Raw genomic sequence first — 18,024 nt, forward strand, 5'->3', positions numbered from 1 at the left:
AATTTTTCGTCCCATAAAAATTATTTTTTAGCCCCCAGTTTTGTATTTTCCCAAGGGTAACAGGAGAAATTGGACCCCAAAAATTGTTGTCCAATTTGTCCTGAGTACGTTGATACCCCATATGTGGGGGGATCCACTGTTTGGGCGCATGGCAGAGCTCGGAAGGGAAGGAGCGCCATTTGGAATGCAGACTTAGATGGATTGGTCTGCAGGCATCACATTGCGTTTGCAGAGCCCCTAATTTACCTAAACAGTAGAAACCCCCCACAAGTGACCCCATATTGGAAACTAGACCCCCAAGGAACTTATCTAGATGTGTTGTGAGAACTTTGAACCCCCAAGTGTTTCACTACAGTTTATAATGCAGAGCCCTGAAAATAAAGAATAATTTTTCCCCACAAAAATGGTTTTTAAGCCCCCAAAATTTTTATTTTCTCAAGGGTAACAAGAGAAATTGGACCCCAAAAGTTGTTGTCCAATTTGTGCTGAGTATGCTGATACCCCATATGTTGGGGTAAACCCCTGTTTGGGTGCACGGGAGAGCTCGGAAGGGAAGGAGCACTTTTTCAACGCTACTTTTTCAACGCAGAATTGGCTGGAATTGAGATTGGATGCCATGTCGCATTTGGAGAGCCCCTGATGTGCCTAAACAGTGGAAGCCCCCAATTGTAACTGAAACCCTAACCCTAGTCCAACCCTAACCCTAGCCCCAACCCTAACCCTAGCTCAAGCCCAAACCCTATCCCTAACCATAGCCCTAACTCTAGCCCTAACCCTACCCCTAGCCCTAACCCTATCCCTAGCCCTAACCCTAGCCCTAACCCTAAGCCTAACCCTAATCCTAACCCTAGCCCTAGCCCTAACCCTAGCCCTAATCCTAGCCCTAGCCCTAGCCCTAACCCTAATGGGAAAATGGAAATAAATGCATTTTTTTTATTTTATTATTTTTCCCTAACTAAGGGGGTGATGACGGGGGTTTGATTTACTAGTTATAGCATATTTTTAGCAGATTTTTATGATTGGCAGCCGTCACACACTAAAAGACGCTTTTTTATTGCAAAAAATAGTTTTTGCGTCTTCACATTTTGAGAGCTATAATTTTTCCAGATTTTGGTCCACAGAGTCATGTGAGGTCTTGTTTTTTGCAGGCCGAGTTAACGTTTTTATTGGTAACATTTTCGGGCACGTGACATTTTTTGATCGCTTTTTATTCCAATTTTTGTGAGGCAGAATAACCAAAAACCAGCTATTCATGAACTTCTTTTGGGGGAGGCGTTTATACCGTTCCACGTTTGGTAAACTTGATAAAGCAGTTTTATTCTTTGGGTCAGTACGATTACAGCAATACCACATTTATATCATTTTTGTATGTTTTGGCGCTTTTACACGATAAAAACTATTTTATAGAAAAAATAATTATTTTTGCATCGTTTTATTCGGAGGGACTAGAACTTTTTAATTTTTTCGCTGATTATGTTGTATGGCTGCTCATTTTTTGCGGAACAAGATGGTGTTTTCAGCGGTATCATGGTTATTTATATCCGTTTTTTTGATCGCATGTTATTCCACTTTTTGTTCGGTGGTATGATAATAAAGCGTTGTTTTTTGCCTCTTTTTTTTTTTTTTTTACCGCGTTCACTGAAGGGGTTAACTCGCAGGACAGTTTTATAGGTGGGGTCGTTATGGACGCGGCGATACTAAATATGTGTACTTTTATTGTTTTTTTTATTATTTAGATAAAGAAATGTATTTATAAGAACAATATATATATATATTTTTCTTTATTTAGGAATTTTTTTTTTTTTTTACACATGCGAATATTTTTTTTTTTACTTTATAGCATTGCCCCAGGGGGAGTCATCATGTTATAGGGTCAGATCGCTGATCTGACACTTTGCAGAGCACTGTGTCAGATCAGCGATCTGACATGCAGGGCTGCAGGCTTACCAGCGCTTGCTCTGAGCAGGCGCTGGTAAGCCACCTCCCTGCAGGACCCAGATGTAGCCCCGTGGCCATTTTCGATCTGGGGCATGCAGGGAGGAGATGCTCGGTACAAGGTGAGCACATCACCTTGTACGAGGGTCTCAGGGAAGCACGCAGGGAGCCCCCTCCCTGCACGATGCTTCCCTGTACCGCCAGAACGCTGCGATCATGTTTGATCACAGTGTTCTGGGGGTTAAGGTGCCAGGAGCAGTCTGTGACGGCTCCTAGCACATAATGCCGGATGTCAGCTGTGATAGTCTGCTGACACCCGGCCGCGCTCCCCCCTTGAGCGCGACCGATCGCATATGACGTACTATCCCGTCGGTGGTCATATTGGCCCACCCCACCTCAACAGGATAGTATGTCATATGGGACTAAGGGGTTAAAGTGTTCAGTGACAATTAGACAGACAGTAAAAAGGCATGTATAGCTTATTAGAAATCAAGTGGTATCATGTGCATCGCATTAATGTATTATCACTCACCCAGGTGTGCATTGCAATAATCACTATTGTATTTAGCATACATGCCATAGTCAGCGTGTTTCGGGTGTAACCGCTGCTTGAGAATGGCTTTTGGAAGCCGAAACGTTGCACCACGCCATGTGGGCTCAATAAAGTCCACTTATATTTTTGTTACAACCTGGAGTGCTGCCTTCCAGTTTTGTGGTCCCTGTATACTTGGCAAGTATATGGATTAGTTGCTTGGAGGCCTGTGCACCCACATAATTGTATGTGCTGTTCCATTTTTTTCTATCTAACATGCAGTATATAAATATGCTAACACACAAACTGAGTACAACAGTGAGTATTACACAAACATGACGATGTGCAATTGTCGTGTAAAACATATAACTTCTCAAATATATTCACTTATGCCTTAAAGCCAATGGACCCATCAACTTCCATATTCCGTTTAAAGCACTGGCATCTTCTTATATGTACCATGAACAACTCATGGGAGCCACAATGTATGCTCACCTATACATATAATTGTCAGGGTGATAATTTATAGAGAACATGTCATAGGACTATTGTGAGATACTGGGATAAATTGCTATTGAATATACCACAAAGACCCAAAAACAAACAATCAAGTATCCCAATTAATGTAAAGTACAACATTTTATTGGACATAATCAAAGTATAAGGAACAAGAGGGAAAGATAAAATATGCACATACAGAAAATAGGGCGCACTGGCAAAAATAATATCTAAGTATTTATCTGATCTATCTACCATAAGTATGGTCTGAATACTATCTGGTTGAATAGGCATTGCACAATCCTATGTGGCCTAAAGAGGTCTGTATAATGTATTAACGCATACCTTATCCAGCTAAGAGTAATATACAGAGTATAAGATGGTTTACCTGGTTAATTGTAGAGGCCTGGGATGGATGTCAGGGTGCCCTCCCCGACGCGCGTTTTGGCCAGGAAGCCTCTTTATATGGCAAAGGAACTGCTAAAGGAGTTCTCTTCTGATAAAAGTCGGCCATCACTCGATGTGTCTGCAGACCTCTAAATCCTGACAGCGTGCAGTGTTACTGTCAGGATTCTCCAGTAAAGGCTGGTGACAGCGAGCGGTCATGTGACCGCGAGTATGTGATTCTCTCAGTTCACTGGTATTGAGGGAAGAGAGGCTGTGGGCGGAACTAGGCAAACTGCACACTTGTGGTCACATGACTGCCGGCTCTCACCGGCATCACCGATAGAATGCACGCTGTCAGTATTCAGCTGTCTGCAGTCCCATACAATGAGCGCAGACTTTTATCGGAAGATTCAACAAATCCTTAACAGTAATCTCAAGACCCAGTTGTAACCCCTACACATTTAGGTGATGTTCACATGTCGCGTTTTTGCAGCTTTTTTTATTCAAATTTTCAGTAGTGTTTTACAGTACCAGCAAAGTCTATGAGATTTCAGAAATCTCATGCACACAGCATCGTTATTTTCCTGACTGTTTTGTTAAAGAGCTGCATTTTTGCAAAATGCTGTATGGCACTTCTTTAAGCATTTTTTCTGTGTTTTTTCAGCATTTTTCACCCATTGAAAGCAATAGGTAGTGCAAAAAGCGCTGCAAAAAATGCAGGTATCAGGATTTACTGCGTCTTTGGGGCCAAAACCTGATGAAGTTGAATCAAATTATTTTTATATGCACTAAACTTTATGATCATGCACAGGAGACAAATGTACCCTGACAAAACCGCAGTAAAGAAAGCGAAACGAACCAAAAGCGCAGCAAAAATAGTGGCAAACACCCAGCAAAACCTGATTTTTTTTACATTGCTTCTTTATTGCCAAGAGAGTAGGTTTTGCCTGCAGAGAAAACAACGCTGAAAAAATGCAACGTGTGAACATAGCCTTAGAGCTGCACTCTTATGTCCTTATTTACTTGACTATTTAATTTGAAGCGTAGAGCAAATACCTTGATACATATTTCTATTTTGCTTTGGTTTCTTTTAATGGTATGTAATGTCTTAAGTTATTGTCAAGTTAACGTTTGCTGCATCTGTATATTGTAATCGTATTAGTCTAGATGTTTAAGAATTGTTAAATTATACTTTTAAGGTAAAGAGGCTGCTCTGCTGGCCCAAAGCCTGAACAAACTGAACACGCCTGAGGAAAAGCTGGAAGCCTTGGCAAAGAAGTATTCTGGACTGGTTGGTATTGAATGAAGAATATATTCATCATTTCGGACCTTGCATGAGTTTTCCTGTTAATTTTGACAATACAGTAATAAAGAAGCAGTTTATATGCACATGTTATGTTTGCAAATCAAAGACTGTAAATCTAAAACTGCTAATGACAGAAACATTTCCAATTGAATTTCTAAGATAAGGCAGTCTTTAGGTATTGAAAAATTATATCAGTACTTCACACTATCTAACACTGTACTGGTCAATGTTAAGTAAACTTCAAGCAGACCGCGCATATTGGTCCAAAGTCAAGTCTGACCTGCAGTGCAACATGCAACTCTTGAATTTTTCTACTTACTCTGTAATCATTGAGTTTAGCACCCAAGAACTCATTGAGAACTTTTCTCTTTAGCTTCTACTAGTTCCCCATTAAGCTTACAGTTTTAAAGAACTAGAACAAACTCTAGGTCACTTTTCTCGTGAATGGGCTGCCAATATCCCACAGGTCTCCAACTTCCTCAAAGTTGAAGTCCTACACCTCCCACTTTAACCCATAAGCTAAGGCCACCTCTCTTTGCTGTGGGCTGCGTCAAATTTTTCAATTTCCACTTCAAACTCTTATGACATCATCACTCAATGCCTTTAAGACCAATTCAGACAGCTATGTGTGTTTTCAGTATTCAGTAAGCCTTATTTCCAGTTGCCATGTGTTTTAGAGTCCCCCTCACCATTTCTGTCAGCTACCAATAATTTCTTCAGCTAAAATGTGTTTGTTTCTCAACTGTCTGCATTTCACTGCTGGCTCAGACTTTCAGTTAACCCTTCTTTTGCAATAAGCAGAAAAATCTCTTGTCTGGTGTTGTTCACACTACAAATGCTGTTGCAATAGTGTGCATCTTCTCTACCAAGTATTCAGTTTGCATATTTATCACTGCTGCCTTCATTTTTGACAAGGACCATAGGTCTTCTGATAGCAAACAACTTTTACCCTTCGATTGCTGCATATCATGGACAGACCATACATCTACAATTACCGTGTATGTTTTACAATCATGGCTTCTGTGTCTTTTGATGTTTTCTTCACTGCCTGACTACCTGCCATTCTGCATATCATGCTGTACTAGTCCTCTTTGATCCACATGCCATCTGGCAAGTCCTGTCTGCTTGTCCCTCCCCATGACCAATGGTTTAGAGAATCCACCTCAGAAGATGATCCCATACCAGGAAACTCAGACCATGGATTCCAAGGTGCAGCAGCATGAATATTATTGCAATTGGATTTGAAGGAATTACCTTGACTGGTTATGCAATTTTCTATGAGTCATTGAGAACTTGTCCAAGCTATACATGACCTCTCAGCCCTCATGGATGCACTGCCTCAAACTATTGTGGTTAAAACTCTTGCTCCTCAACACTTTCCACAGCCTAAATCTTAACCTAGGACATTTTTCTTGGGGAATATCCCCACATTTGCCTACTCCTGACCATTTTCATGGAGATCATAAGGTCTGTTGGAGCTCTGTAAACCAATGCCCAGTGCACTTTGAACTTTTTAACACACAATTTCTTTCTGCCCAGTCAATATTGGCATGTTTTCCTTTTTGAATGGAAATGCTTTGTCTTGGGTCACACGTCTGTGGGAAAAGGACTATCCTATGTTGCATTCTCTACCATCCTTTCTGTCTGCCTTCCGTAGAGTGTTTAACAAACAAGGTCTGGCTTAGACAAGGGACTTAAGGTACCGTCACACTCAGCAACTTTGCAACGAGAACGACAACAATCCGTGACGTTGCAGCGTCCTGGATAGCGAACTCGTTGTGTTTGACACGCAGCAGCGATCTGGATCCCGCTGTGCCATCGCTGGTCGGAGCTAGAAGTCCACAACTTTATTTGGCCGTCAGGTCGGCGTGTATCGTCAGGTTTGACATCAAAAGCAACGATGCCAGCAACGTTTTACATTGAGCTAACAACCAGCGAGAACAAGAAGTGAGTCACTGGATCGCTCCTGCATCGTTCTGGAGTTGCTGTGTTTGACGTCTCTACAGCGACCTAAACAGCGACGCTCCAGCGATCGGCTCGTTGTCTATATCGATGCAGCGTCGCTGAGTGTGACGGTGCCTTAACTCTGTTGGACATTCTGCCATCTGGTTACATTCCCTCTCTGCTGAATTGGCCTTGAACAATGATACACATCTGGCTTTGTTCTATGACAACCTATCCAGTCAGATCAAAGTGCACACGTTGCGGATTTGACGGCATTGTACAGTACCATGTAAACGTATGGAAAACAAAATCCGCAGTGCACTGCGGAAAAAAACGCGCGGAAACGCAGTGTTGTATTTTCCGCAGCGATTTACAAGTGCTCCTCAGTGAAGCTAATCCAGTGAATGGTTCCACAATACCTGGTGGTCATAAACAATTCTGGACAGAGAAAGGAACTTTTCAGATTGGAGTACTACATGTTGAGAACATTTTTTTTTCTTTTTTTAGTTTTGACACTTTCTGACATGTTTTTAGGACTTTCATAGGCAAGGCTGCATGCTGTGGGTATTGATTGATCATTTTACCAGATCACCAGTGGGGATCATCTTGCTTTTGAAACTGCCTCAAAGCTCCCCATCAACCACCTTCTCTGATATTCTATTCCCTCTGTTAGGCCGGCATCACACACAATGTATAAAAATACGGTTTGTTTTTTACGGCCGAGATTCGCAGAAATGTTCCCCAACACTGATCCATATGTCATCCATGTGCAATGCGAGGATGCAATTTTTTCTCATTAAAGTATCCCTGAGACATTCGTATGTAATCCGTATGGCATCCGTATGGCGAGCAAAATGGACATATACTGGATCCATGGCCTCAAATATTCATGCAAACATACATATAGTCTATATAAATATATATATATATATATATATATATATATATATATATATATTTATATATATATATATATATAGTGCCTTGTGAAAGTATTCGGCTCCATGAAACTTTTCAACCTTTCCCCACATATCATGCTTCAAACATAAAAACACCAAATGTAAATTTTTGATGAAAAATCAACAAGTGGAACAACAAGTGGAACACAAATGTGAAGTTGAACGAAATTTATTGGTTATTTTAAATTTTTGTGGAAAATCAAAAACTGAAAAGTGGGGCGTACAATATTATTCTGCCCCTTTAACTTAACTCTTTGTTGCGCCACCTTTTGCTGCGATTACCGCTGCAAGTCGCTTGGGGTATGTCTCTATCAGTTTTGTACATTGAAAGACTGAAATTCTTGCCTATTCTTCCTTGGCAAACAGCTCGAGCTCAGTGAGGTTTGATGGAGATCGTTTGTGAACAGCAGTTTTCAGTTCTTTCTGTTAGAATCTGTTTTCTTTTGACCATCCGCCATCTTGTTGTGGTTTTCTGGCTGGTGGACTTTTTCCCCTGGTGCTGCTTTGCCTTGGTCAGGTGATTATATCACCCTTTATTACCCAGCACCTGCCTCCCATTCCTTGCTGGACAACAGTGTTAATCCGCTAGAGTTCTGGCTAGGTGCTTAGACAGCTTTCTGTGTTTGATATTTGGCAGTTCTGGGATCTCTGGTTCTGCTATCTTTTGTTTCTGTTGCCAGTTTGTTTCTGCAGCCTTCTCTGTGTTTCCTATTAGGAGGTGACCTGTTTTTGTACCCAGTCCTTAGATCTTTTAGGGACCTCCTTCCCCTTATCTATAGGTCTTCGCTTAGTTTAGACTAGGATTGTCGGTGGATCTATTCGCAAGGAATGGGTCGCCCACTCCATCGTAGGGTTTCAGCCTAGTCTTAGTGCAGGATCAGCTTTCCCCTTTCTCCCCTAGTTCTGTGCTGCAGTTTCGTAACAGTTTGTCCAGCCACACATATAAAAAAAAAATTCCCGGATTTTTTCAATATGTGCAGTATCCAGGAACTTGCTAAACGGTTAAGGGTTAACTTTGGAAGTAACAACCTTCAACAGCACATGAGTAACTGCTCTGGAGCACGCCCTGAAGAACCTAAGGGAGGATTACCTGAGTTTTTTTCTGGTAAACGGCAGCAATTTTTTACGTTTAAAAATGCATGTTTACTATATTTTAGGCTTAGACCCAGATCCTCAGGGAGTGAATTACAGCGTGTGGGGATTATTATGTCTTTATTGCGAAGTGAACCCCAAATCTGGGCGTTTTCATTACATCCTGAAGATCCTCGTTTGACATCAGCAGAAGCATTTTTTTCTGCTATGGGGTTGTTATACGAGGATCACATCAGCTGAGGCAGAGCTCAGACAGCTTAAACAGGGCTCTGTGGATGCTGAGAGATATTGCACCTGATGGTCCGCAGAGGTCAGGTGGAATGACCCAGCGCTCAAGAGTCAGTTTGCAGCAGGTTTGAGTGAAAGAGTTAAAGATTTGCTCATTGCATATTCTGCACCTGATACTTTGGAAACTGCTATGCAGTTAGCTATCCATGTGGATAGGAGATTAAGAGACAGGTGAGTGAATCCTGGACCCAGTCTCTCAGGATAGCCCTGTCGACAGTGGGCAACTTGGGGCGATGTCCTCTTGTTCCCAGGAGAGGGAGAAGAGGTTCGCTGAAGGGCTATGCTTGTATTGTGGTAAGGCTGACCATTTTATTAAGCAATGTGAGGTTCACATAAGGAAAGGAAAAAAAAAGGCCAGTAGGAGTAACACTCCAGTTCGTATTGCGTTTTTACGGTCAGCAGGAGTTTTTTTTTTCTGGTAATACCACATATCATGGTCATTCCATTGATTTTCAGGTAATGTTGGATTGTGGTTCTGCACTTAATTTGATTTATCAACAATTCCTAGACAAATATAAGTTTGATTCTGAACCATTGTCATCTCCTATTCCTGTTGTGGCTATTGATAACACTCCTCTGGAACATGGGTGTATTTCTCGAAAGGATACCGGGTTCCCACTTATTGTGAATATGGAACATCAGGAGTATATAGACTTGTTTGTTATTGCTAAATTACCTTGCCCAGTCGTCCTGGGTTTACCCTGGTAAAAAATGCACAATCATTCCCTGGACTGGTCGAGTAGTACTATAAGGTCCTCGGGTCAGGTGTATTATGGTAATTGTTATAATGTTCACATTGCTGCTGTTGTGAAGAAGGAGCTACCTGAAGCCATTCACGATTTCTGGAGGGTATTTTCGGAGGTCGAGTCGCTGGCTCTACCACCCCACAGAGAATACGATTGCGCTATTGAGTTTGATCCATGTGCCACACTTCCTAAGAGCCGTTAATTTAATCTGACGATTCCCGAGAGGGAGGCCTTAAAGGAATACCTAGAGACTAGTTTAACTGCAGGTCATATAAGACCCTCTAAATCCCCTGTGGCTGTAGGATTCTTTTTTGTCAAAAAGAAGGATGGGGATCTTAGGCCGTGTCTGTATTTTCGGGAGATTAATAAGATGAGCAATCCTTACCCGTTGCCGCTGATTCCGGATTTGTTTAACCAACTAACCAAAACGAAGTGGTTCTCTAAGATTGACCTTCATGGGGCATATAATTTTCTGCGGGTGAAGAAGGGCGATGAATGGAAGACAGCCTTTAATACACCGGAAGGTAATTTTGAGTGTCTGGTGATGCCTTTGGCCTTACTAATGCGCCTGCTTTTTTTCAAAATTTAATTAATGACATTCTGAGGCCATTGATCGGTAGGAGTGTTATTGTTTATTTGGATGATATTTTGATCTATTCACCTGATCTGGAGTCGCATTGGCAGAGAGTCCGCGAAGTTCTACAGATTTTGAGTGAAAACTTACTCTTTGCTAAATTGGAGAAGTGCGAGTTTGCGGTACAGAAAATGAGTTTACTATATCTTCAGGTTACTGCTGCCTCCGTTTCTTCTGTGTCATCACCATTGCCTGTTATTTTCATTGGATATATTTTTTGTGTATTTGTCTTTTTTATACTGGATAATAAAGTTTATTACTGTTTTGCTAGTTTTTTGTATCTGATCAGTTATTTGGGGGCGTCATACTCCGTTTCTCTGTAAGTTATATACTGAAAGTAAAGGGGCCTAATATTATTGCACGCCCCACATTTCAGTTTTTGAATTTCCACAAAAATTTAAAATAACCAATAAATTTCATTCAACTTCACAATTGTGTTCCACTTGTTGTTGATTCTTCACCAAAAATTTACATTTGGTATCTTTATGTTTGAAGCATGATATGTGGGAAAAGGTTGAAAAGTTCCAGTAGCCGAATACTTTTGCAAGACACTGTGTGTGTGTGTGTATATATATATATGTATATATATGTATATATATATACTAGCTATTGAACCCGTTCTACGCCCGGGTGGCGAGCATTTATATTGGTATATGGTCTCCATCCTGTCATGTGCTGCTCCATCCTGCGTCCCCATCCTATCATGTGCTGCTCCATCCTGCGTCCCCATCCTGTCATGTGCTGCTCCATCCTGCGCCCCCATCGTGTCATGTGCTGCACCCATCCTGCGCCCCCATTCTGACAAGCGCTGCTCCCATCCTGCGCCCCCATTCTGACATGTGCTGCTCCCATCCTGCACCCCCATTCTGACATGTGCTGCACCCATCCTGCGCCTCCATTCTGACCTGTGCTTCACCCATCCTGAGCCCCCATCCTGTCATGTGCTGCTCTGTTGTGAATTCTGCTCTTGGGTTCCCTCCAGTGGTTGTAGGTGGGAATGCAGTTGTCTCTGACTCGCAGTCCTGGCCAGGTGTTTCTGCTGATTGCAGTTCTGACTGGGATATTTAGGTGTGCAGGATTAATTAGTCCTTGCCAGTTGTCAATGCTTCTTCTGAAGTGTTGGATCTCTTTCTGGCTTCTCCTGCTCAGCTGTCAATTCAGCAAAGATAAGTGTCTGGTTTTTGTTTCTGTGGCACTCATGCAGTGTGCTTATATTCTGTGCTATTCATTTGTTTTTCTCTTGTCCAGCTTAGACTGTGTCAGTGTTTTCTCAGTCTTGTTGGATTCTCTGGAGATGCAGATATACGCTCCACATCTTTAGTTAGATGGTGGAGTTTTTGTATTTTCTGCTGTGGATGTTTTGGAAGGATTTTTAATACTGACCGCTTAGTATCCTGTCCTATCCTTTCCTATTTAGCTAGTGTGTGCCTCATTTGCTAAATCCTGTTTCCTGCCTACGTGTGTCTTTTCCTCTACTACTCACAGTCAATATTTGTGGGGGGCTGCCTATCCTTTGGGGTTCTGCTCTGAGGCAAGGTAGAAATTCCTATTTCCATCTATAGGGGTATTTAGTCCTCCGGCTGTGTCGAGGTGTCTAGGTTTTGTTAGGCACACCCCAAGACTACTTATAGTTGCAATGATAAGATCAGGGTTTGCGGTCAGTACAGTTACCACCTACTCCAGTGAAAGTTTTCATGCTGCTCCAAGGTCACCTGATCATAACAGTACAACTGGCCAATAATGAGTTAAATGCATCTCAGAAGAAGGGAAGAAAGGTCTTGAGCCATTTTTTTCTTCAGTCTACTTTGTCTTCTCCTCCCTCTTAATCTCTGGGTGGCTGAAGAGCCTTGTGCTAGCATGAATGTTCAGGATTTAGCTTCTCGTGTAGACCAGCTTGCTGCTAGGGTACAGGGTATTTCTGATTATATTGTTCAGACTCCTGTTTTAGAACCGAAGATTCCTACTCCTGATTTGTTTTTTGGTGACAGGTCCAAATTTTTGAGTTTTAAAAACAACTGTAAACTGTTTTTTGCTTTGAGACCTCGATCCTCTGGTGATTCCATTCAGCGGGTAAAAATTGTCATCTCTCTGCTGCGTGGCGACCCGCAGGATTGGGCATTTTCCCTGGAATCTGGGAATCCGGCTTTGCTTGATGTAGACTCCTTTTTTCAGGCTTTGGGATTGTTATATGATGAACCTTATTCTGTGGATCAAGCTGAGAAGACCTTGTTGGCCCTGTCTCAGGGTCAAGAGGCGGCAGAATTGTATTGTCAGAAATTCAGAAAATGGTCGGTGTTGACTAAATGGAATAATGATGCTTTGGCGGCAATTTTCAGAAAGGGTCTTTCTGAATCCGTTAAAGATGTTATGGTGGGGTTTCCCACGCCTTCCGGTCTGAGTGATTCTATGTCTCTGGCCATTCAGATTGACCGGCGCTTGCGGGAGCGCAGAACTGTGCGCGCTGTTGCGTTATCCTCAGAGCAAATTCCTGAGCCTATGCAGTGTGATAGGATTCTGTCTAGAATGGAACGACAAGGTTTCAGAGGTCAGAATAGGTTGTGTTAAAATTGTGGCGACGCTTCTCATGTCATTTCTGTCTGCCCTAAGCGGACAAAGAGGATCGCCAGTTCAATTACCATCAGTACTGTACAACCTAAATTTTTATTATCTGTGTCCTTGATCTGCTCATTGTCATCATTTTCTGTCATGGCGTTTGTGGATTCAGGCGCCGCCTTGAACTTAATGGACTTTGAGTTTGCCAAGCGTTGTGGTTTTCCCTTGCAGCCTGGCTACACCCTTGGCTAAAAATAAGCCCCAGTTTTGGACACAGGTGACCATGCGCATGGCACCAGCCCATCAGGAAGATTGTCAATTTCTGGTGTTGCATAATTTGCATGATGCTATCGTGCTGGGTTTTCCGTGGTTGCAGGTACATAATCCTGTGTTGGATTGGAAGTCCATGTCTGTGACTAGCTGGGGTTGTCAGGGGGTTCATAATGATGTTCCTTTGATGTCAATCTCCTCTTCTTCCTCTTCTGAAATTCCAGAGTAGTTGTCTGATTTTCAGGATGTATTCGATGAGCCCAAGTCCAGTTTCCTTCCACCGCACAGGGACTGCGATTGTGCTATTGACTTGATTCCAGGCTGTAAGTTTCCTAAGGGTCGACTTTTCAACCTGTCTGTGCCTGAACATACCGCCATGCGGAGCTATATTAAGGAGTCTTTGGAGAAAGGGCATATTCGACCATCTTCTTCACCGTTGGGAGCGGGGTTCTTTTTTGTTGCTAAAAAGATGGTTCCTTGAGACCCTGTATTGATTCTCGCCTCTTGAATAAGATCACAGTCAAGTTTCAATACCCTTTACCTTTGCTTTCCGATTTGTTTGCTAGGATTAAGGGAGCTAGTTGGTTTACTAAGATTGACCTTCGGGGGGCATATAATCTTGTTCGTATTAAGCAGGGTGATGAATGGAAAACTGCGTTTAACACGCCTGAAGGCCATTTTGAATACCTTATGATGCCATTCGGACTCTCTAATGCTCCATCTGTTTTTCAGTCCTTCATGCATGATATCTTCCGGACTTATCTTGATAAATTCTTGACTGTATATTTGGACGATATTTTGATTTTTTCCGATGATTGGGAGTCTCATGTGCAACAGGTCAGGATGGTATTTCAGATCCTTCGTGACAATGCTCTGTTTGTGAAAGGGTCTAAGTGTCTCTTTAGGGTGCAGAAGGTTTCTTTTTTGGGCTTTATTTTTTTCTCCCTCGTCTATAGAGATGGATCCGGTTAAGGTTCAGGCCATTCATGATTGGATTCAGCCCACATCCGTGAAGAGCCTTCAGAAATTTTTGGGTTTTGCAAATTTTTATCGCCGTTTCATTGCTAATTTTTCCAGTGTGGTTAAACCCTTGACCGATTTGACGAAGAAAGGCGCTGATGTGGCGAATTGGTCCTCTGCGGCTGTCTCTGCCTTTCAGGAGCTTAAACGTCGATTTACTTCTGCTCCGGTGTTGCGCCAACCGGATGTTTCTCTTCCGTTTCAGGTTGAGGTTGACGCTTCTGAGATTGGGGCAGGGGCCGTTTTGTCTCAGAGGGATCCTGTTGGTTCCTTGATGAAACCGTGTGCCTTCTTTTCCCGTAAGTTTTCGCCTGCTGAACGCAATTATGATGTCGGCAATCGGGAGTTGTTGGCTATGAAGTGGGCGTTTGAGGAATGGTAACATTGGCTTGAGGGAGCTAAGCACCGTATTGTGGTCTTGACCGATCATAAGAATCTGATTTACCTCGAGTCTGCCAAATGGCTGAATCCTAGACAGGCTCGATGGTCCTTGTTTTTTTCCCATTTTGATTTTGTGGTCTCGTACCTTCCGGGTTCTAAGAATATTAAGATATAGAAGATGCTAAGCACAGCCTAAATAGGGGAGGTGCACAGTCATAGGTGCCCAAACCTGAATGTATACAATATAAAGTGACTAGACCACTCCAGGGTGTTGTGATGCAAAAAAGTGGGGATTTATTACATACAGTAAATCACAAACGTTTCGGTCGATGCTGAACCTTCATCAGTGTGCTAGGTATAATTGTATACTTGTATGGCCCCAAAAACAATAGAATACTCGGATTTGCATCAATCAGACATGCTGGAAAAAAAGGCAACAAGCCGGGAAGAAACAGAACCAGGCTGGTCAACTGACGGTGAGTCAGAATAATAGGTGGCGCTGAGGCTTAAAAGAGCTGTCAGTACGCCGGGACACTAGGGATAAATGCGGTATCCACCGCTAATAGAGTGATGTGCGTTTTTTTGTGCAGTCCTGTGGGACTTGTGCACGGGCCAACCCTTGTTGTTCCCGTGCTAGTGGGTTGCTTTTGACATTGCCAGTCCCTGAGAGGCCCTGGACGCATATTTCAATGGATTTTATTTCTGATCTTCCGGTTTCCCAGAAGATGACTGTTATCTGGGTTGTTTGTGACCGGTTCTCTAAGATGGTTCATTTGGTGCCTTTGCCTAAATTGCCTTCCTCTTCAGATTTGGTTCCGTTGTTTTTTCAGCATGTGGTTCATTTGCATGGTATTCCGGAGAATATTGTGTCCGACAGAGGTTCCCAGTTTGTTTCTAGGTTTTGGCGGGCCTTTTGTGCTAGGCTGGGCATTGATTTGTCTTTTTCTTCTGCATTTCATCCTTAGACAAATGGCCAGACCGAGTGAACTAATCAGACTTTGGAGACTTATTTGAGATGCTTTGTGTCTGCTGATCAGGATGATTGGGTGGCTTTCTTGCCATTGGCCGAGTTTGCCCTTAATAATCGGGCTAGTTCGGCTACTTTGGTTTTGCATTTCTTTTGTAATTTTGGTTTTCATCCTCGTTTTTCTTCTGGGCAGGTTGAGCTTTCTGACTGTCCTGGTGTGGATTCTGTGGTTGACAGGTTGCAGCAGATTTGGGCTCATGTGGTGGACAATTTGGTGTTGTCTCAGGAGGAGGCTCAACATTTTGCTAACCGTCGTCGGAGTGTTGGCTCCTGGCTTCGGGTTGGGTATCTGGTCTGGTTGTCTTCCCGTCATGTTCCTATGAAGGTTTCTTCCCATAAGTTTAAGCCTCGGTTTATTGGTCCTTATAAGATTTCTGAGATTATTAATCCGGTGTCTTTTCGTTTGGCGCTTCCGGCCTCTTTTGCTATTCATAATGTCTTCCATAGATCTTTATTGCGGAAATATGTGGTGCCCGTTGTTCCCTCTGTTGATCCTCCGGCCCCTGTGTTGGTTGATGGTGAGTTGGAATATGTGGTTGAGAAGATTTTGGATTCTCGTTTTTTGAGACGGAGGCTTCAGTACCTTGTCAAATGGAAGGGTTATGGCCAGGAGGATAATTCTTGGGTTTTGCCTCTGATGTCCATGCTGCTGATTTGGTCCGTGCCTTTCATCTGGCTCATCCTGATCGTCCTGGAGGCCCTGGTGAGGGTTCGGTGACCCCTCCTCAAGGGGGGGTACTGTTGTGAATTCTGCTCTTGGGTTCCCTCCAGTGGTTGTAGGTGGGAATGCAGTTGTCTCTGACTCGCAGTCCTGGCCAGGTATTTCTGCTGATTGCAGTTCTGACTGGGATATTTAGGTGTGCAGGATTAATTAGTCCTTGCCAGTTGTCAATGTTTCTTCTGAAGTGTTGGATCTCTTTCTGGCTTCTCCTGCTCAGCTGTCAATTCAGCAAAGATAAGTGTCTGTTTTTTGTTTCTGTGGCACACATGCAGTGTGCTTATATTCTGTGCTATTCATTTGTTTGTCTCTTGTCCAGCTTAGACTGTGTCAGTGTTTTCTCAGTCTTGTTGGATTCTCTGGAGATGCAGATATACGCTCCACATCTTTAGTTAGATGGTGGAGTTTTTGTATTTTCTGCTGTGGATGTTTTGGAAGGATTTTTAATACTGACCGCTTAGTATCCTGTCCTATCCTTTCCTATTTAGCTAGTGTGTGCCTCATTTGCTAAATCCTGTTTCCTGCCTACGTGTGTCTTTTCCTCTACTACTCACAGTCAATATTTGTGGGGGGCTGCCTATCCTTTGGGGTTCTGCTCTGAGGCAAGGTAGAAATTCCTATTTCCATCTATAGGGGTATTTAGTCCTCCGGCTGTGTCGAGGTGTCTAGGTTTTGTTAGGCACACCCCACGGCTACTTCTAGGTGCGGTGATAAGATCAGGGTTTGCGGTCAATATAGTTACCACCTACTCCAGTGAAAGTTTTCATGCTGCTCCAAGGTCACCTGATCATAACACTGCTCCCTTCCTGCGCCCCGTTCTGTCATGTGCTGCTGCCATCCTGCACCCCCGTTCTGTCATGTACTGCCCTATTCTGTCATGTGCTGCTCCCATCCTGCTCCCCCGTTCTGTCATGTGCAGCTCCCATCCTGAGCCCCCGTTCTGTCATGTGCTGCCCTATTCTGTCATGTGCTGCTCCCATCCTGCTCCCCCATTCTGTCATGTGCTGCTCCCATCCTGCGCCCCCGTTCTGTCATGTGCTGCTCCCATCCTGCGCCACCGTTCTGTAATTTGCTCCTCCCATCCATATGCCCCATACACTGTTCCATAAAGGTTTATGGCCCCCATAAGATGCTCCATAGTATATGCCCCGTACACTGCTCCATAAAGGTTTATGGCCCCCATAAGATGCTCCATAGTATATGCCCCGTACACTGCTCCATAAAGGTTGATGGCCCCCATAAGATGCTCCATAGTATATGCCCCATACACTGTTCCATAAAGGTTTATGGCCCCCATAACATGCTCCATAGTATTATATGCCCCGTATGCTGCTGCGATATAAAAAAAAAATAACATACTGACCTATCATCGCTGGGCGCCGAGTGCTGGGGGGCCTGAGCAGGCGGGGACACCGGCGCGCTGTGGGGGTCAGGTGCCGGAGTCGCCGCTAGCTCAGGCCCCCGACACTTGCTATATTCACCTGGCCCTCATCCAGCGCTGTGTGCCGCTCCGTGTTCCGGGTCCTATGGCTGTGACTGTTCAGTCAGAGGGCGGCGCGCATTAAGCGTGTCATTGCGCCCTCTGAACTGTGAACGTCACAGGCAGAGTACCCGGGAGACGGAGCCACACGCAGCGCTGGAACGGGACAGGTGAATATTATACTCACCCTCCTGGGGCGTCCCTGCCTCTCCGTTGGAGATCGCGGTGTGCGTTCAGTGTTTACGCATACCGCG

General features: G+C 43.6%; 1 protein-coding gene across 1 annotated transcript in view; it reads left to right on the plus strand.

Moving 5' to 3' along the window:
* Positions 1-18,024, plus strand: part of TXLNB (taxilin beta) — a 238,289-nt gene that overhangs the window by 130,433 nt on the left and 89,832 nt on the right. Inside the window, exon 3 of the mRNA XM_069725932.1 lies at positions 4,552-4,643. Coding sequence (XP_069582033.1) covers positions 4,552-4,643 — 92 coding nt within the window. The remainder of the gene's footprint in view (positions 1-4,551; positions 4,644-18,024) is intronic.

Source organism: Ranitomeya imitator, chromosome 5 (genome assembly GCF_032444005.1).
Source record: "Ranitomeya imitator isolate aRanImi1 chromosome 5, aRanImi1.pri, whole genome shotgun sequence".
In the NCBI taxonomy this organism is placed as follows: Eukaryota; Metazoa; Chordata; class Amphibia; order Anura; family Dendrobatidae; genus Ranitomeya; species Ranitomeya imitator.